Here is a 19,370-nt window from a genome sequence, read left to right as displayed (position 1 = left end):
CAACTTCTCTGAACTCATATGTGATAATAAAAGAGGAACAGGTGCAAGAAAAGGTCAGAAAAATGCAGGAAAGAGTGACCAAAGGTGGGAATGAAAGTTTGATTTTCCAACCACAGAAGCATAAAATCAAAGATCACAAAAGTCTGAGTCTAAGAGTTTAAAATGTTCAGGGAAAATTAATCTGTAGGAGAATAAAGGCTGAAAAATCCTTCCTGTCTACTAAAAGGACACAAAATTCTGGATAGAAAACAAAACCAGACACTTAAGACTGTAAAACATGTTTTTTATTCAGACAGAGCAAACAAACAACTGGCATCACTCCTCAGGTTCCTGGACTCCGTACCCGAGCCGGTCTGCTGAGGGGAAATGAGCCCAGAAGGTTCTAGCCAGCTCCTCGATATGTTCATATCCGGCGTGTTTCCTGAGCTCCTCAATCCAGCCGAAGAAATCATCAGAGGTCATGGCCCAGTTTGGGACGCTGCGCTTCTGACGCCCGTCTGCATGAAGAGACAAACCAAGTGGATTTAAAGGAACAGGTTACTCATTAGGTGTGATGTTTACCTGCAGGTACAGGTGGCACAAAATTCAGTGCATGCTCACCTTCACCTGCATTGCCTGAATCTTCCTCCGCACCTGAAACAAACACAAAGAAAAAAGACTTGAAAACAGAGATTAAAACCATAAAGTCATGAGGAGAATGTTTCAAGAGAATAAAACGTCTTTAAAGTCTGAGGAGAGAAAATCAGTCAGAGTGAGACATCCTCTCTGTTTGTTTTCACATTGCTCAGTCATCTTCAGCACAGATCCTCTAAAATAACAACCAGGTGAGAAAACAGGCGAGAGCTTCCTGTCTGCTCCTCTCAGGGCTGTTTATTACAGATATCCCGTATTGTAAACATAATCACAAACCCATAATAAAAAATGTTTGTGTCTGTAATTGATGCGCTTACCTGCAGGAATCAGCAGCAGGATGGACAGCAGGATGGAGACGCTCAGCAGGAGACACTTTGACATGTTTCAGCTGAAGACAGAAAAACATAAAAAACGCAGAGTTCAGTCTTAAAACATGAACATCAGTGAATCTTCTCCGAGTTAAATCACACTAAAAAAACGGGTTTTACCTGGATGTTGATGTGGAAGTGTCGACCTGGAGCTGGAGATCTCTGGATGCGTTCTGGTTCCTGTGTGGCTCTGGTCTCAGGTTTTTAAAGGGTTTCTTCTTCTCACACATCCCCTCCACATGGCTGAACTGACCTTTGACCTTTGCGGCATGAATGGTCGTCTGTTCTCAGTTAAACCAAAAAGCAAGAGTTGGAATTTCAACAAAACAACACTTTGACTTCAGATCTGTTTACGAAAAAGCACAACAGCACATCTCTGCAGAGGGAAACTTTATTGATACATCTTCACAGAAAAAAACAGCACAAAGAGTTCATGAATAAGAAAAGATAAATATAAAAAGAGTTGGTCTGTAAAATAAACTTCACATTCAACATGATCACTGTCCTCCTGTGGTCACTTTCAGTCACTGCGATTCAGTCGGAAATGTAACAGTAAAGTCGGCAAATAAAGAAGTGATCTTACTGCCATCCTGTGGCCACACTGGGTCATTACAACACATTCTGCTATGTCTTAGGAGCACATTCATGGGATAATGGTGTAGTTAGGTAAACAATGACGTGATACTGATTAGTGGAAACACTTATATGAGTTCCAGGAACTTTTTCTTGCACCTTCATTCTGTGTCTTTTTGTATTTCACATTAATATTAAATTATTCATCACATTACTGGGAATGAATTCACGAGAGAAGGGTGCCTACAAGTTTTCACACTTTGGTATTGGAATACTTAAAATTTTAAGGACAAACACTGCACAAAAAACAAGATGTACGCTGCAAAAAGTTCAAACACTTTGTTTTACACTAATCCAAAACGTCTCTCTGTCCTTCAGAGCTCACAGACACAGAGGAACCCGCCAAGAAGCCAAACCCAAACCCAGGATACAGAGGCTCAGTGAAGGTGGAGCTGAAGGAGTGGAGGTGGACCAGGGAGTCTGATGAGACTCTGTAAAAGGACAGGAAGCCGGCAGCATAATCCACAAACACCGCCACCGTGTTGGGGTTAGACGGGGTGGACAGGGAGTAGATGGATGTTCGTTTGTTGTTGTGCCAGACGTAGTACCGACCCCCGTCAGAGCAGATCAGCCTCCAGGACAGCTCATTCTCCCCAAACACACAGTTCTCGCTGTCCCCTTTCCGGCTGATTCTCCCGTAACACACCGAGATAGAAGTCCGTCCTGTCCACTTCACCTCCCAGTACGCTCGGCCCCTCAGAGCGGTTTTACTCAGCAGCTGAGGACAGCGGTCGAACCTGTCAGGATGGTCAGGATGGGGCTGATCCTCCTTCACATATGAGGCCTTGCTGCTGTTTTCTGACAGCTGGATGTTTTTGTTGACTGTGTTTGGATCGAGGGCGACTGCACAGGAATCTGATGGAGAGATTAATGATTAAACACTGACATAAGAGGCTGCTTATTCTGTCGGATTAAAAAGACACTTACACTTCCTCAGACCGGGGGTCAACCATTTGACTCCACTTGGCTCCACCCTGAAAAGAAGAGCAGGATCAATCCAGTGTTTTTAATTCAAGCAGGAGACTAAAGAGGACTCTTCCTTATCTGTAAATACCTCAGAGTTTCTAGCTTCCACAGTGGATCCTTCTGCCCAGCAGATAACATCTTCACACCTGAGTCTCCTGGATGATTGTAGCTCAGGTCCAGAACCTTCAGGTGAGTTGGGTTTGAGCTTAGAGCTGAGGCCAGAGAAGCACATCCTTCCTCTGTGATCAGACATCCAGACAGTCTGCAAAGAACAAGAACAACACATTGAATCATCTGAAGGTGTCAGATTAACAGAAGAAGAAACCATTTGTGTTTCTGACCTGAGAGTTTCCAGAGCACAGTTTGGACTCTTCAGCCCAGCACACAGTGTCTTCACCCCTGAGTCCTTCAGGTCGTTGTTGCTCAGGTCCAGCTCCCTCAGATTGGAGGACTGTGATTCGAGCACTGAGCACAGAGCTTCACAGCTTCTCTCTGTGAGGTTACATCCACTCAGCCTGCAGAGGAACAGGAAACCATTAATAGAGAACTGTTTTTATTAAAGAGATTTTGCGAAGATAAAGCTCCACTCACACAGCTTTCTTGCAGGTCTTGACGACAGGCAGCAGCCTCAGCAGAGCCTCCTCTGAAGCAGAGTACTTCTTCAGGTCAAACACATCCAGATCTTCTTCTGATAAAAGGAGAATGAAAACCAGAGCCGACCACTGAGCAGGAGACAGTTTCTCTGTGTTGAGGCTTCCTGATCTCAGGGACTGTTGGATCTCCTCCACCAGGGAACGATCCTTCAGCTCGTTCAGACAGTGGAACAGGTTGATGCTTTTCTCTGGACTGGGGCTCTCTTCAATCTTAGTCTTGATGTGTTGGATGACCTCCTGATGGGTCTCTGAGCTACTTCCTGTCTGTGTCAGCAGACCCCTCAGGAGACTCTGATTGGTCTCCAGAGAGAGACCCAGGAGGAAGCGCAGGAACAAGTCCAGGTGTCCGTTTGGACTCTGGAAGGCCTGGTCCACAGCACTCTGGTAGAGCCGTGTAACTGTAGATCCATGGTAGGTTGATGCTTTTTTTGCCGCCATTAGGTTGAGTCCAGACCTGGTGAAGGTCAGATGGACGTGAAGAGCAGCCAGAAACTCCTGAACGCTCAGATGGATGAAGCAGAACACCTGGTCCTGGTACAGTCCTTTCTCCTCTCTGAAGATCTGTGTGAACACTCCTGAGTACCAAGAGGCCTCCTTGATGTTGATGCCACACTCGGTCAGGTCTGATTCATAGAAGATCAGGTTTCCTTTCTGCAGCTGCTCAAAAGCCAGTTTCCCCAGAGACTCTATCATCTCACTCCACCTCGTCTCTGGATCAGTCTCAGCTCCTCCTTCATACTTGATGCTCTTCAGTTTGGACTGAACCACCAGGAAGTAGATGTACATCTCAGTCAGGGTCCTGGGCAGCTCTCCTCCCTCTCTGGTCTTCAGGACATCCTCCAGAACTGTAGCAGTGATCCAGCAGAAGACCGGGATGTGGCACATGATGTGGAGGCTCCTGGAGGTCTTGATGTGGGAGATGATGGTGCTGGCCTGCTCCTTGTCTCTGAACCTCTTCCTGAAGTACTCCTCCTTCTGAGGGTCACTGAACCCTCTGACCTCTGTCACCATGTCAACACACCATGGAGGGATCTTAACGGCTGCTGCGGGTCTTGTAGTTATCCAGAGGTGAGCAGAGGGAAGCAGGTTCCCCCTGATGAGGTTTGTCAGCAGCACATCCACTGAGGTGGACTCTGTACCATCAGTCAGGACCTGGTTGTTGTGGAAGTCCAGAGGAAGTCGACACTCATCCAGACCGTCAAAGATGAAGACCACCTGGAACCCTTCAAACCTGCAGAGTCCTGCTTCTTTGATTTGAGGAAAGAAGTGATGAACCAGTTCCACCAAGCTGAACTTTCTCTCCTTCAGCACATTCAGCTCTCTGAACGTGAAGGGAAATGTGAACTGGATGTCCTGGTTGCTTTTGTCTTCAGCCCAGTCCAGAGTGAACTTCTGTGTTAGGACCGTTTTCCCGATGCCCGCCACTCCCTTTGTCAGCACCCTTCTGATTGGTCCCTCTCTCTCAGGTAAACCTTTAAAGATGTCTTCTTGCCTGACGGTTGTTTCTGTTCTGTCTTGTTTCCTGGATGCTGCTTCGATCTGTCTGACCTCGTGCTCCTCGTTGACCTCTCCGGTCCCTCCCTCTGTGATGTAGAGCTCTGTGTAGATCTCATTCAGAAGAGTTTTGGTTCCAGCTTTGGCGATTCCCTCAAACACACACTCAAACTTCTTCTTCAGGTCTGACTTTAGTTTATGCTGATAAACTGGGACAGGGTTACCTGGATGAAAACATTGATTACTGATTCAGACATCAAAAACAGCAAAAAAGAGAAGATATCGGAGAGTAATCCTCGTACTTCTCTGCAGACAGTCAGCCAGCTCCTCCTGCTTCATCCTCCTCAGGGAGAAAACAGTTATCTTCAGGAAGGCCTCTCTGCAAATCTTCCACTGCTCTGCTTCCTCGTTATCTACCCCTCCTTTATCCTCGCTCTGCTTTGGGAGATCCGAATAGAGAGCTGTTTTCATCCTCTTCAGTTCACTCCCAGTGAAAGTGGCCATACTCTGCTCCAACAGCTGGAGTCAAACAAACAAACATGAGAGAACCAGACTTCAGATTGAAGACTTTTGGCAGATTTCATGGGAAAACATTTTAGCGTACAGACCGTAAATATAGAGTCCAGGGGGGTTTGATTCGGACAGGAAGCTGGATCACAGGGAGCCTCACGGTGATGCTGGTCGACTCTGTGGTGTAGAAAATTGCACTGTAGAGAGGAACACGTTGACCTGCTGCTCCTGAAGGACACTTCGCTGGATTCTGGTCTCCCGTTAACCCTGTTCGAAAGGAAAGAAGAGCGTCAAGCTAACGTAGCGCTCTTTTTCTGTTTCAGCATTTTACCTCCGAGAATCACTCACTGTTTTTTAGTTCTGCTTTTGTTTTCATTGGATGATTGTAGTTTGAAATCAGTGAAGTGCTGCAATGACGTGTTGCTCCTCAGAGACACGCAGCTGGGATGAGGTTCAGCAGAGTCTGGTCTCCTCGTCATCCTGTGAGACAAACATTTCAAAGCACTTCATCTCTTTTTGCACATCTAAAAGTTACAGTTTGTATTGAGCTGGACCTAAGCTTGCTACCAAACCTCAGACGATGCTACAAATCCCCACTTACTGTTTTTTCCTTCTCACTTTGTTTGCACTGGATGATCGTCGTTTAAAATCAGTGAAGTGCTGTTTTGACGAGTTGCTCCTCAGAGACAGGCAGCTGGGATGGCATTCAGCTGAGTCTGGACTCCTCTTCATCCTGTTAGAGAGGACGTGTGAGGTGAAGAGCTCAAGACACATCACAAAAAGATGAATCTCAACCTCAAGAGACCTTACTTTGATTTCTGTCTGCTTTTGTTTTCAGTTGAAACATGTTTAAAGTCAGTAAAGTGCTGCTTTGACTGGTCACTCCTGAGGGACACACAGCTGGGTCCAGTTCTGGAAGAATCCGATGTGTACTGCTGCTCTGGTCTTTAACAGAACACACATACACACACATAAGAGTGAGAATAATTGAGTGGGGGGCAGATAGAGGTCGTGGTCTTACCTCTGAACTTCATGGTCTTCACACTGATTCATGCTGATCTTGCTCCCACACACGTCTCAGTCCTTCATGCCAGTGTTGCTTTTATCCAGACCTTGTGATGCACTTTTACTGATGATGGAGCTCCCTTGAAATCTGAATTTCACAAACATCCTGTTACCTCACATGAAGACGACAAACTTCTGCTATCCAAAGAAAGACCTTTACTCTGGAAACTATCATGTAATGTTGTAAAACGATATAAAATCATCCCACAAGCTGCTATAAAAAAATCACACATGATACAATACAACTGAACAGGAAACTGCAGGATGTGAGCTTTGGTTTCACAGAAACCACCCCCATTATTCTATCACCTGATGATTTGAAACTAAAGCTCAGAGTCTTTTAAACAATCTGAAATGACATATCTGAACTGGTATTAGAGACAGTTATACCCATAAGTCAGCCATATGGCATGAAACTGGAAGGTCTGCTAGCCTGTAATCTAAAGCTAAGTGTCATGTTTCAGATAAAGATCACTGTGTCAGTATTTTCCACAGGTAAGTTAACCATTTACAGGAACACCCACATGTCCTGATCCTAACCTGAGCAGAAAAAAAAAACTTTCCAGCTTATCTATGGAGACAATAAAAGTGTAATAGGTTGTAAACAAACCAGGATCTGACCACAAATGCACCAATAGAGCCAGAGAGCTTCAACCAGTGTGTTTATTTACTTAAACTGTTAAAAATGAGAAGCTCAGTGTTGAAACATTGCATGAAAGTGTAAATATACTTGATGACTCACTGTGACTGTGTAAGTGTTGAGGCAACGCTGCAACATATCAATCAAAGTAGATCCTAGACTCCCTCGTCCTGACATTACAATAAATCTATTTGGAGATATTACACATGCACCTGGTACCTGTTCTCCAGCGGCGGCCGTTTGGACGCAGTGAATCCGCATTCAGAGGCTCATTCCCGGGCAGAGCTGCAGATCGTCTCCGCCCCCTCCCCTCTCAGCTTCGCGCTGGCGCAGACAGGAACAGCTTCTGATCCCTAACAACAGTCATAAACAAACAGCTTTTTACCAAACTTCCCCATGGCACACATAGTTTCCTCTTTTTTTCAATATTTACTCTTCCCAAATCAAACATGGCGGCTGCCGAGTCCGAGTTTCACTAAAGTTTGAACGAAACCGTCAGAATTCTGCTTCTTTTAGAGATCAAGAAGACAACACTAACCCTAAAGTAGCAAAGCAGATTTCCTGAAGAGTTAAAACACATGCATTTACGTAAAAATGACCTTTTGATGGAGAAATGAAATGCGTCACGTCGAAAGTGAAAATAAACCGTAAACCGGAAAGTATTGCGTATTATGTCATACGTCTCCACTCCACTGAAGATGACGCAACGATCGGAAATATGATTAAAAAAAAAAAAAAAAAAAAAAACTTGTAAAATAAGAATAGCAAAAGGGGGCAAAAATACACTTTTATCGTCTTTTTTTTATCTGAATGTACTATTTACAGATCTTACTCGTTTAAATCAAATGTTTTAAATTTAATACGAATTAAGTGATAAAAAAAAAATCGATGTGGGGTTGAAAAAGTAACTGTAGAAAGAGAAAGGATAAAGAACGCTGAAATAATAAAAAAAAGAATAGTTGTACGTGCAGCAACGTCATTACGTGACTAGATGGCGACAAATCTACAGTTGTTTCTCATCTGACCGTTTGGTGTGATATTAGATCACTTGTTGGGGCCATATACTTTATTCATCCTATGTATTTTCAGCTTGAAATAATAATAATAATAATAATAACTAAGTAAAAAGCACCTGAACACACCACAGGAGTGCTAATTGTGATTTCCGTGCAGTTACTGAGCATGAAGGCAGCACAGCCCCTGAGTCTAGAGTTTCAGGAAACTGATCTGCTGCCTGCAAATACATACATACATTTATCATACATAATCCACTGTATCTCTACTGTTAGTTTATAACAACTCTTATTTAAAGTTTTCAGTGAAGCAGACAATAAAAAATAAACATTGTATTCTGAGGACAAAAACATGTAAAGCTCTATATAAGAAAAAAAGATCAGAAAGGGTGTTTTTAAATATCATACATTGTTTTTATGGAGTTAATATCATATTCATATATCAAAAAAATAATACTAACTTTTTTGAATATATATGGAGGACCAAAGCTGCCATGTGAAGAACATAAACAAAAACACCAAACACATTTATTTTAAGTATTAAAAATAGACCTTTTTTAAGACATCAGTAGACCTCCTCGCAGTGTAGTTTCAGTATGTCCCGCAGCGCCTGAAGGCAGCATCCAGTGAGATTTAGCGCCTGTCCTGTAATGGGAGAGTTGACAGCACTGGAGGCACCTGCAGTTATTTTAAACACAGAGAGCTCAGCGGATCGTTAAAACCTGGACCTTTGTATGGTGAGGAAAGTTTTTTTTATTTATTTACCTAACGTAAGGAAAGATGTGTTTAGTTTGAAGCCCAGTGGAAACTCAAAAAGTCTGTCCTGAAGCTTTGTGAGTGTTTCAAATCTGGGTTAAGTTTGTAAATTGATCAGTTTGAATTAAATCTACATGACAATAATCAGTGAAAGATGGCTTCACTTATGATTTTTTCTGTGTGCTAAGTACAGAGAGGGACTTTAAATGCATCTTGCTTAATGTGTTTATGTTCCTACAGTTTAGATTCTCACTCTGAGTATTTTCTCCTTCAGTGGATTGGACCCTGAACTCAGCATTTCCATATAAGGACATGATGTTTCCTGCGTGTGTGCTGCTTATGTTTGTGTGTCTGCAGAATGGACTGGGTGAGTTTAATTCATCATCCTGGTGGTTCTGGTTTTGATCCCTCTCTGCTGCAGGTGATCAATAACAGTCAGAGCGCCCTCTGCTGGAAGAACCGCATAATGATACAAAGTCTTAATTGAGTCAAAGCTTTACTTTTCTCGCTGCAGGCATCCCTGAGGTGCAGACTTTAAACCTCAAAGTGGAGTACGGGGAGTCGGCCGTCTTGCCCTGCAATGGTTCTGCCTTCCTGGGGGAGGAAGGGAGTTTGCACTGGGAGACGAGTATGGGGGAGGAGGTGGTGACTGTGCAGATAGGGGAGCAAAGAGAGGAGGACATTTCAAAGGTTAGAGCTGCCTGATTCAACACAGGAATAAATTCAGAATTTGATAACACCCTACTTTCCCTCCAGTTTCAGGTGGAGCTGCCGTCAGAGGAGCGGCTCCGGAAAGGAGACTGGTCTTTGCGTCTTCCCCACACCATGCTGAGGGACTCAGGGGCGTATCTGTGCATCTGGGAGGGACAGAGACAAGGGATTGTGTCCACAGTGTGGCTCTCAGTGAAAGGTGAGACACTGTAAAATCTGCAGCAGCCTTTTTACTGTGCAGGTGGTCTGTCTTACCTTCATTCTCACCTCTAGACCCCCCTGCTGAGCGCCAACTGACCGCCTTCGAAGGTGAAACATTGACGCTAAAATGCTTCCTGCGGATCTCTAGGAGTCAGACACACAGCGATCTGCAGAGCTGGTGGACCCTGGACGGAGAAACTCTGGTTTCAACAGAGCTGGAGGTACGAAACGTAAGATCACAAAGAGGAGTGAGAGGATTTCTGATGTGATGTGTTTTCTCTCCCAGGATGATCTCCTTCCACACAGCTTGTATCATTTTAAAACCTTGTTCGGCACTTTGGAAGAGTTTCATCTTCAAATCAGCCCCACTGTGCTGGATGACAGCGGAGAGTATCGATGCTGGTACAAAACTGGGTCAGTGTTTGGCTGTTTTGAAGAATAACATCACAGTATGCAGAGATACATGTGGGGTCAAAGGTCAGGCATCATTTCTGATGATATTTCCAGGGACTCTGAGTCTCCTCGGCCGGGGTTACCGGACAGAATCAAACTGACTGTGCTGAAAAAACTCTCCACAGGTAACTTTCATTTCAGTTAAAGATCCAAAACACATCTTCTCACAAAATTAAAGGCCTGACTCCTTTAACTCTATAGCTCCAGCAACAGCCACAGACACGGACGACTGGATTCCCACTTCAAACAGTCCTACGATGTCACCAAAAGACGACTGGATTCCCAGCGCAAACAGTCCTACGATGTCACCAAAAGATGAGGAAACTACCTCATCCTCTCCTGAAATTATCCCTGTGTTTCTAGAAGATTCCACTCAGCCAACAAAAGGTGATGTTCACTCAGTAAGAGGGATGGTTGGATAAAAGAGAAAACACTAAAACTTGTAACTGCATCATGTTTTGCAGAGACCACAGAGTCAGAGCCAATGGAGGCCCTCAATGAGATGATGACATCACTCCCAGATGAAGGTGAGCAACAATCACACATGATAACACCCAGTGTTTATCAACATTAACTCTGCTTCCTTTCTCAGAGACCACGTCTGAGTCTGCTCAGTGGGAAAACCTGCCGTGGGTTCGCATCGGACTGATCGCTGGAGTCTTACTGGTCACGGCAGTCGCTCTGTGTGTGCTGAAAGCTCAGCAGAAAATATAGATGTGGGACAAACCTTGATGCTTACACACTTCTCTGTTTTTTTTTTTTTTGTTTTTTTTTTTATCTAATGTGGCCCAATTCTCCTTAACCTGACTCTACATGGGACCATAGAAGACTTGAAATGAGAGATTGAGACCACAAACTCATCAGTTAACCAGAGAGGCTTCCTGTTTGACGCATTTCAGACCCTGGAGTTTACATCTGAGCAGCTCTCACACACACTATCCGGACTCAGGGTTAGAGGACACACTGTCTCCGGGTGGGAATGAAGAACAGGTGCATACAGCTTAGATTGAAATTCAATATAGAAATGAGTCTGTGCCAAACTGTGCTGTACGAGGCCGTCATGTAATCCATATAAACCCAGCAGCAGCTACACTCCAACACAGAGACACACGTAGAAAACACAGGATTTCTCCCGTCCTTGCCTCAGATGTCATCCTGACATTAATTCTCAGCAGTTAACACCTGAGCAGGGCGTCACACTCTGACTGCGAGGCTCCAGCAGCGAAAAGGGGAGGTGTCAAAACTGTCCCGTCATGAAAAATCTCTGTTGAAAGCTTCAAGTGTTTGAATCCCATCTCTGAGCAGACACTTGGATATGTGTTTTTTTTTGTATGATCTAAACAAATGGGCACAAAGTAGAAATCAATAAAGTGTCAGTCACATGTGAATCGCCTGAATCTTCTTTTTCAAACTGGCATTAAACACCCTGCGCACAAATATATCTGCAGTTAAACTCTGCATGACCCCCTGAATGTATCTAGGACGTATACACCAACTGTGTATTAATAGACTAGGTTATGAGATCCTCACACACACATACACTCACCTCTCTGCACAAGTCACTGATGTTAGCCAGAAGGTGGCAGTATAAGCTCTCTCAGCTTTCTGTGGAGCAGATAAACATCAGTTATGAAGTTAAACTGTGCTGAGCCCAATCAGATCAGACACGTTGTGTTTTATACAAGTGCACGATTTTTTTTATTGAGTCATTCAAATTTTTTCATAACAAATCAGAAGTGTAAACACATATACATCAGACTGAAACATGTATTTAAGAGCTGCTTTAAAATGTGCAAAGAGTCATAAAATATGTCTAACACAGCTGACCTAATCAGAGTCAAAAACCAGAGAGAGCAGAGTGAACTCTGGGTCTGTGACATCATGGAAACTCACCTGCACACCTCTCCAGGTAAGAGCCTTAACTCAACCCGACAGCAGGAACTTGAGCAATAACTCAAGTCCTGACACGCAGCAGAGCGCTCGGGATTAAAAGTGTGATTGATAATCCTGCTGTGTAACAGAGTTCATTATGTAAGACGCCCTTATTTCCTAAAAACACTCACACCTTCCAGCGTTTCTTTCTCACTTATCATACAAATAACTCTTTTAACCTCTTTCCACACTTCCTGTGGTTCCTGCTCACTCTTCAGGAATGAAAAGCAGTTAAAAAAGTCTGTTTTGAGTCTCGAGAGGGTTAATGATCCGACGTCTTTTGTTGCAGAAATCTGCAGCTTTGGTCCAGATTACGGACTGAAGGTCGAGGATTTAACGTCAGCTGTGTGCGGATAAAGAGGAGCAGGCTGACCTGCAGCCATGGCACCAGGAATGTCCACATGTTACACCTAATCTTTTCAAAATAAAAGCCTCTAAAAGTGCAAAGATGGACGGAGGAATCAGAACATAGGATGACTAATCTGACTGTCAGATTGTGAGTTCATTTTTGATTCATCAGGGATTACGCTGCAGAATAGCCCTTTAACTGTCTGTCCTGAACCAGTCCAAGTTCACCCAAAGAAATGAGTCTTGGGTCTGTTTCTGAAGGAGGCCCTTGTGGAGCCCTCCAGCTCCTCTTGGTCCCTGAATGAGGTGCTGTGGAGGATCTGGGACGTCCTGACGCGGAGCCGCTGCAGCTTGGGCTTCATCCTGCTGAGGGAGGACTTCCGCCTAAGAGGTTTCTCTCTAGGGGGTCGTTCCTCGCCGTCCACAGAGTCACAGTCCTCTGGTTGGAGGAGCCTGAGGGGCTTCAGGTTGGTTTGGAGAACCTTGGAGAACCTCCATCGAGCTCCTTCGCTGGGTTGTGAGTTCTCTGGCTCAGAGCGGGAGTCGTACTCTCCGATGATGTCCCTGATATCAACGCTGACGCTGTCCGTGAGGTACTGGCACGCCTTCCTCCCACTGTAGTCCCTGATCTCCACATCAGCACCATACGCCCCCACCAGCAGCTTCACCACCTCCATGTGGTTGTGCATGGCGGCAACGTGCAGAGGCGTGTACCCCGTGTTGGAGCGAGCGTCCACGCTGATGGGGACGCTGTGCTGCTTGGCGAAGTTGATGATCATGGCGATGAGCTCAGGTTTGCCGTGCTTGGCGGCCCAGTGCAGACAGGTGAACCCGGTGATGAAGTCCTTCCTCAGAAGGAGGCTGGGCTCAGTGGCGAGGAGTGGGAACAAGCTGCCCCACTCCCCGTCTGATGCACACAGCATCCACTCATGCTCCAGAGGATCCAGAGCCACTGAAGTCCGGTCCTCCTCCAGACCGGAGAGCATGGAGGCGGAGTCACTGTCGCTCCTGGAGGAGAGGTGGACTGAGCTTCTGAACACCATGCTGCGCCTCACCTGAGGCGAGCTGCTCATCATCACCTCGATGAAGTGCTTCCTGCTGCCTTTTGGAGAGCTGGCTCCCTCACTGCCTGACAGACTGTGTGTGTCTTCGTCATCCTCCGCGTTTCCCCGTCTCCTCACCACTTCCACCTCCCTCAGGCCCTCTAAAGACAGCGCCTCCACCTGTCCGGCCGGGTCTACCTGTCCTGTGGGTTGTCTCGCTGCAGGCTCGGGCAGGTTGAACATGGATCCATCTGCAGGGAGCGGCGATGCTTGTATCACAGTTATTTCCGGAATGTCTCGATGCTCCTTCTTGGACTCCTTCCTGTGGAAACTTCCTCTGTTCCCCATCTCACCTGAGCTGCTCTTCTCTCCCTGTAACACACAGACAGACCCCTCACACTCACTCCTGTTCCTGCGCTCAGGCTGAATGTTTACAGGAGAGAAAACATGCGGAAGTCTCACCTGGCTGTCACTTCCGTATCCTGAGCCAGGTGTGCACGGGGCTGGGTCCTCTACTACGTCATCACGGCTCACCTCTTGAGCTGCAGGCTGTTTCTCTGTTACCTTCACAGACCCTCGGAATTTCTTCTTCATGCAGACATATTTCACTCCATCCTCGGTTTTGACGTAAGCTACGGTGTCTACGTAAACTTTAAACCGGTTCCGGACAGCCGCTTTCTTCTGTGGATCATCCGGGAAAACGTTTTTAAAGTGTTCAATTAAGTCCGAGTTCTTCACTTTCCCGTCTCTGTCCCGGAGGAAATCCAGAACCGCTTCTTGAGAACACTCCACCGCCATTGTTAACCGAACTTTCTCAGAGTTCGAGGCTCTAACGGTGTGATAACGGTGTCAACACGCTGCCCCCCCTCACCGAATTATCCACGGGCTGATCCCCGGTACAGAGATGCTCAGAGTAGACCCGTTAACGGTGCTCAGAGATCTCAGGAGTGACGCAAAGCGCCTCCCTGCGCTCTGCTTCTATGTTCGAGGCGTTCTCTGTCTCCTAGCAACAGAGGCCTTAAGGCGGAGCGTACCATTTACAGTCAGAGTGAGAGGGGGGAGTTGAACAGTGAACGCCTCAAAAGAAAGAGTTTACTGCCTAAAAATACTCTAAAATATTCATATATTTCTTAAAAATTCAACCTTGGAGATAAACAAAAAACGTCACATCTATTAAATTTGTTTTTATATGACAGAGTGGTTAAATACAGAAAAAGTTTAAACCCGTTTCAGATGGACTCAGCCTGTCTGGGACTAGTTCAAAATATAAAACTACGTGTTGTTCATACAAAATAAGAAAAATACCTTCCCCCAGGGTTTTAATGAATCATGGGTGAAAAACATCTCTCTGACCTAACAGAAATAAAGTACATTTGTGTTCCTTTGTTTTAATAAAGCTTCTTTTATGTGGCATCATTTTAAAATGCTATGTTAAAAAATGTTTGTTGTGGAAACCTGGGCTGGTTGCTCCCTTGCACAACAGGACTGAACAGGTCTGACCCAACACCCACCTGAGTCAGCCAGGTAATTCCTCAGCAGGTAGATCAGTGATTCACAGCCACTTCAGTTCAAATGAAAGGAAGTGAAGCGTTCTTGAAATACAGAAGAAAAAAGCATCACAAAACTAGTTCTTCCACCATAACAATAGGATAGATATCATATTTTCTCAAACAATTAATGACTGCTGCCACCTGCTGGGGAGGCGACATTTTACTAAATAACAGAAACACAAATAACATCTGCAGATCCTTTTTTAAAATTTTATATTCAAAACAAAGCACACATTTTTACAGCCAACAGTGAACACTCACAAAAAATCATACAGCGGCTTGTTTCAGAGACTTCACAGCTGGGAGGATGTCATCCAAGTGACTCACACCTAAAAGAAAAAAAACACAGACAAAAATGAAGCAAAATTCCAATAACTGCACCTTAAATAACACACGACTGTAATGCTAATTTATTGTTACCTAATGTGTCCAAAATGTCAACAACGAAGGCGTGGAAAGCAGGGAAGAACTCGTCGTGCTGCTTCACTTTCACAATGATGCTGAAAAGCAAAATCATGCATTAATTTACATCCTTGAGCAACAGCAGCTGAAAATTTTGTGCTTCCTGTTTTACAGACCTGTCAATGTCTTCATCTCCCAACAGATTCTGCAGCCCTGAAGTCTGTTTGGAGGTGGAAACCAGTCTGGACACCTGGTTCACCACCTGAGCAGGAGAGGATCTGTTGTCTGGAGAAAAACAACAACATCCTATTTATCTGTAACACTACTATCCACTGTAATGTTTATTCTAAAAAGGAAACTTGAGAGGTCACCTAGCTCCAGGAGATCTCTCAGGTTCCTCATGGCGTTCGTCATCTCTCCAAGTCGGGTGTAGACGTCGTTCATGCGGGGGTAAACCCCACTGAGTGAAGACACGTCAAACAGTCTCTGGAAGTGAGACACCATGGAGCCCAGAGTGAACCGAGTGGGACTCCTGAGGACCTGGAGAACAAGCCAAGGAGGTAGAAGCTGTTTAATTCACAAGGAGAAGCTCTCATGGCTGTAAAATGCTTCAATTTGTGCAGAGTTGTACTTTTTCATCTTCAGTTGAAGCGTTCTCCAGCATCATGTCCACCTGCAGCATTATGTCCTCTACCTTCACCGCCTCTGCAGCGCTTTGACCTCCATCAGACGTCTGCCAGGGCATCAGTCTGACACTCAGCGTGTTCAAACTCTTCTGCAGATCCTACAAACACAAAACATTCATCACCACCCTCTCAGATAAACTCATGCATCTTTGAGTTTGTGCAGATGGTGTTTACCTTTAGCAGGTGGAGCTGCTGAGCCCAGACCTCCAGTGTAGGGAGGAGAGTCTGAAACTCAGCTGGTTCCAAACCTGCAGTGGAGAGTTTCTTCCTGTGCAGCTGCAATGGAGCTTTGGGATTCATCAAAACAGAGCTGATGTCATCCAACAGCTACAAGTTAGGAACAGGAAGTAGTTTTGGTATCAGTGACGAGCTGCAGATTTTAGAAAACAACATGAACTGAAGCACTGAGGTGAAGCTGACCTTGTGATATTTTGAACACTTGTCAGTGACGCTCTCACTGATGTCTGGCTCGCTCTCATCCTTAGACAACCTGCAAAGATTAAATTAGTTTAAAGAGTTTTTTATTTACATGATTCTATCACAGCACCTGAATGCACCATGCATCTCACCTCGTGTTGTTTTGTTTATGCAGAATCTCCAGCCGTCGTAGCTTGTGTTTGTAGAACTTCACTTCTTTGAGAGGGGGTCTGCACAGAGAAATAAAGTCAGCATGGACACTGAATGGCAGTGACATCACTCAGGCGAAGGTTATCACAGTAACACACCTGGACTCCAGCTCTTTTTTAAGTCGCTCCACCTCTTTTTTCAGCTCAACGATCTGTGTTTTGCTTCCTTTCTGCTGCTCCTGATACGCCTGTGAGGACACACAGACGATCACAGTCTGCTGTTCTGTTTGGTGGCAGAATAATCTGAAAAGTGTGGGTTTTTTTACCTGGAGAATGGTTTTAAACGATTTAGAAACTCGGCCAGGTGCTGTCTTGACTTTACTCTCGGGGGTTACTTGAGAAGCTTCTGGTTCTCCTTTGACCGACCTGTGTAGGATTAGACAGCAGAGCTCAGTGAACAGCTTCTGATCCATTTGGCCACTCAAATCCCTGGGATGAGATGTGGTTTGCTGGTTTGTTGGATACCTGAGCTCACCCTGCAGCCGACTCATTTTGGTCTCATAGAAGTCGATCACATCCAGGACCCTGCAGAGGAAGAATCCAATCAAATTAACTCAATTCAAACTTAAACAGTGACATGTTTGAAGGATCTGTCAGAAAAGATAGTGCTTCGAATAGGAAACCCACTGCTGCTCTGTTGGAGACTCTTGCTGGCTGATTTTGTTGACAACAAGCTGGAAGGTCTGATTCTGTCGAGCCGATCGCCGCTCTTCTTCTTTGATGGTGAAATAAAGTTTCCTCTGAAGCTGAGCCGTTTCCTCACGCTGTTTACTCAACCTCTGCTCCAGAATCTTACACTGCATCTGGATAAAGAACAGTCTCAGACTTAAACATCCTTAAATCACAAGTATTGCACACACACATGCATAAAAGACCAAGAGCATTCTTTGGCAGACCTGAGCCTCCAGTGCCTCCTCCTGCAGCTGCTTTCTGTGGCTTTGTTGTTGGGCGGCCTTCCCGATACAGCGGTCCTCCAGGTCCTGGACTCTGGTCTTAACCATGTCTAGTAACCCCTCCAGCTCTGAGATCCTCTGAGACTGCTGAGCTGCTCGGCTCATATGATCTTGGACGTCCTCTCTGGAGAATGACAGTGAGACAGTGTCGTTCACTTGTGCTTATCACTGCCTCATTTGGTTCTAAAAGAAATACGATCCATCATCTATCATCTGTCATTAACCCCCACCAAGCTGACTCTTCATACCTGCACTCAGGTGTATCTCTATGACAGAGGACAGGAGGACAGCTGGTCAACACTCAGCACATACATTATTAAAGAGATGCCAACATATAGCAGCCATTGTTACACACTGCAGGTATGCTCCCTCTGCAGAGACCTTCACCTGTTTAAACTCAGTCACATATCGTCTTCACAACTTACTTGAGCTGGTTGTTGGTCTTGATCAACTCCTGGATGAGTGTTTGTCGCCTTTCTGAGTCTTTGAGCATTGTCCTCAAAGTGTTTCTGATCTCAACCGCTGACTTCTTGTCCAGCAGAACAAGTTCTAAGGTAAAAAAAAGAATAGAAGAAGCAGCTCCTATTAGTCTTAATGCAATAGTACAAATGTTGCCAGCATTAATGAAACTCTTACCGTTAAGGTTCTTATTCTCCACTGGATCTGCGAAATACACTGGCTTAAATCCATGATGCTGCAGGAGTTTGTTCACATCGTCCCACTCGATCTGCTCCTGCTGTAACAGAAAGAAATTAGATGAAAAACACACAAAATCCAACACTCACCATCACACAGCAGCTCCAGCTCTACCTGAAACTGTCTGAAAGTCCACAAATAAACAAATGTCTTATTTTTGGCTTGAGCTGTCCTGCTGTCCATTTCCATTTTAAGAGCACAAACTCCGCTCTGCCTAAGCATCACTGTAACCACTGCAGCACCTTGGTGCCTTTCTTGAATGAGATGCAACAGGTGATCAGGTTTCTGCAGCCCTCCCCTCCACACAGAAGCCTCTGATGATGATAGCATCGTTACAGTGAACGCATGGACTCACCTGCTCCATTGTTTGATCCCACTGCAGGAGGCAGAACAAAATGCACACGTCAGTTTGACAGCAAAGTTGACTCCAAACTGCACCTTAAAAACGTCAATATTTAACGATTTACGGCAGTTGCATTAATACACACTGACACAAATTTATCAAATTTTACAGGTGACGATCTTGAGGTTCTTCTCACTTGATGGGCCCACACATTATTCATTCAGTTTTGGTAAATCAGCACCGGAACTGGCTTTTCAAACTTTACAGACAGCTCTGTGAGCTAACACTGCGAGCATCACAGCTAACGTGTCCAACCGCTGCTTGTTGCTAAACGCTAACCTCAAATGAAAAAATAAACAACAGAAATTAGTAGAGTAATTAATTACCTTTTGATTGAGTCTCCCTTTAATGCTGATACCTCAAAAAAGCAGGTAAAAAGCGAGTTTTACGACGCTGTTATTTACTCTAGAACAACACGCGTCGCTTCCGTATTTCAAACAGTGCGCCGTGACGTAATCATTTCCAGCCAATAGGAGGAAAGTATTTGCTTCCAAAACAATAACTGTGGAAAAAAGGGATTTTTCTTATTCATATTAAATACCTGTCCGTGTATTATTGCATACTGAAACCGATTTGTCTTGTTGCAACGCAAGATTTGTTTTCCAAAATTATGATTTTGATCTGCACGTGTTTCA

General features: G+C 44.9%; 5 protein-coding genes across 8 annotated transcripts; 1 reads left to right on the top strand and 4 right to left on the bottom strand.

The window, feature by feature from the left end:
• Positions 1–315: 315 nt before the first annotated feature.
• On the bottom strand, positions 316–1,378 carry otos2 (otospiralin 2). Its single transcript, XM_074664931.1, has 4 exons — positions 1,122–1,378; positions 951–1,021; positions 601–651; positions 316–497 (listed from the first exon to the last, which is right to left on the bottom strand). Exons 2-4 carry the CDS (start codon positions 1,012–1,014, stop codon positions 316–318), a joined length of 297 nt encoding a protein of 98 aa, XP_074521032.1. The 5' UTR covers positions 1,015–1,021; positions 1,122–1,378.
• Positions 1,379–1,413: 35 nt separating this feature from the next.
• LOC141786179 (NACHT, LRR and PYD domains-containing protein 3-like) lies at positions 1,414–7,629 on the bottom strand. 2 transcript variants are annotated; one of them, XM_074664917.1, is made up of 13 exons: positions 7,501–7,622; positions 7,182–7,315; positions 6,279–6,410; positions 6,068–6,202; positions 5,859–5,990; positions 5,606–5,737; positions 5,356–5,524; positions 5,050–5,266; positions 3,192–4,971; positions 2,942–3,115; positions 2,689–2,862; positions 2,562–2,608; positions 1,414–2,489 (listed from the first exon to the last, which is right to left on the bottom strand). In XM_074664917.1, the coding sequence occupies exons 3-13, from the start codon at positions 6,308–6,310 to the stop codon at positions 1,924–1,926; spliced, it is 3,558 nt and encodes a 1,185-aa protein (XP_074521018.1). In that variant the 5' UTR covers positions 6,311–6,410; positions 7,182–7,315; positions 7,501–7,622; the 3' UTR covers positions 1,414–1,923. The 2 variants fall into 2 exon arrangements, with proteins under 2 accessions (XP_074521018.1, XP_074521017.1); XM_074664916.1 differs by having other exon boundaries at positions 7,182–7,629.
• A 903-nt stretch (positions 7,630–8,532) lies between these two features.
• On the bottom strand, positions 8,533–14,524 carry LOC141786185 (ankyrin repeat domain-containing protein SOWAHC-like). Of its 3 annotated transcripts, XM_074664927.1 has the most exons (5): positions 13,882–14,524; positions 11,990–13,791; positions 11,643–11,701; positions 9,698–9,858; positions 8,533–9,588 (listed from the first exon to the last, which is right to left on the bottom strand). In XM_074664927.1, exons 1-2 carry the CDS (start codon positions 14,215–14,217, stop codon positions 12,601–12,603), a joined length of 1,527 nt encoding a protein of 508 aa, XP_074521028.1. In that variant the 5' UTR covers positions 14,218–14,524; the 3' UTR covers positions 8,533–9,588; positions 9,698–9,858; positions 11,643–11,701; positions 11,990–12,600. The 3 variants fall into 3 exon arrangements, with proteins under 3 accessions (XP_074521028.1, XP_074521026.1, XP_074521027.1); XM_074664925.1 differs by having other exon boundaries at positions 11,990–14,524; XM_074664926.1 differs by having other exon boundaries at positions 9,698–9,828; positions 11,990–14,524.
• On the top strand, positions 10,396–10,918 carry LOC141786186 (uncharacterized). Its single transcript, XM_074664928.1, has 3 exons — positions 10,396–10,483; positions 10,561–10,623; positions 10,689–10,918. The coding sequence occupies exons 1-3, from the start codon at positions 10,399–10,401 to the stop codon at positions 10,808–10,810; spliced, it is 270 nt and encodes an 89-aa protein (XP_074521029.1). The 5' UTR covers positions 10,396–10,398; the 3' UTR covers positions 10,811–10,918.
• A 155-nt stretch (positions 14,525–14,679) lies between the features above and the next one.
• cep70 (centrosomal protein 70) lies at positions 14,680–19,191 on the bottom strand. Its single transcript, XM_074664923.1, has 18 exons — positions 19,062–19,191; positions 18,688–18,708; positions 18,273–18,372; positions 18,062–18,185; positions 17,580–17,760; positions 17,311–17,486; positions 17,149–17,208; positions 16,950–17,049; positions 16,783–16,871; positions 16,627–16,704; positions 16,478–16,547; positions 16,232–16,384; positions 16,003–16,155; positions 15,743–15,911; positions 15,548–15,656; positions 15,390–15,469; positions 15,231–15,298; positions 14,680–15,011 (listed from the first exon to the last, which is right to left on the bottom strand). The coding sequence occupies exons 2-17, from the start codon at positions 18,694–18,696 to the stop codon at positions 15,237–15,239; spliced, it is 1,713 nt and encodes a 570-aa protein (XP_074521024.1). The 5' UTR covers positions 18,697–18,708; positions 19,062–19,191; the 3' UTR covers positions 14,680–15,011; positions 15,231–15,236.
• Positions 19,192–19,370: the final 179 nt, after the last annotated feature.

The sequence above is a fragment of the Halichoeres trimaculatus genome, unplaced genomic scaffold (assembly GCF_033239565.1).
Source record: "Halichoeres trimaculatus isolate MK-OKI-2021-1 unplaced genomic scaffold, fHalTri1.1 fHalTri1_scaffold_24, whole genome shotgun sequence".
NCBI lineage: Eukaryota > Metazoa > Chordata > Actinopteri > Labriformes > Labridae > Halichoeres > Halichoeres trimaculatus.
The sequence above is the reverse complement of the archived record's forward strand: the minus strand, read 5'-3'. Positions and strand labels throughout refer to the sequence as shown.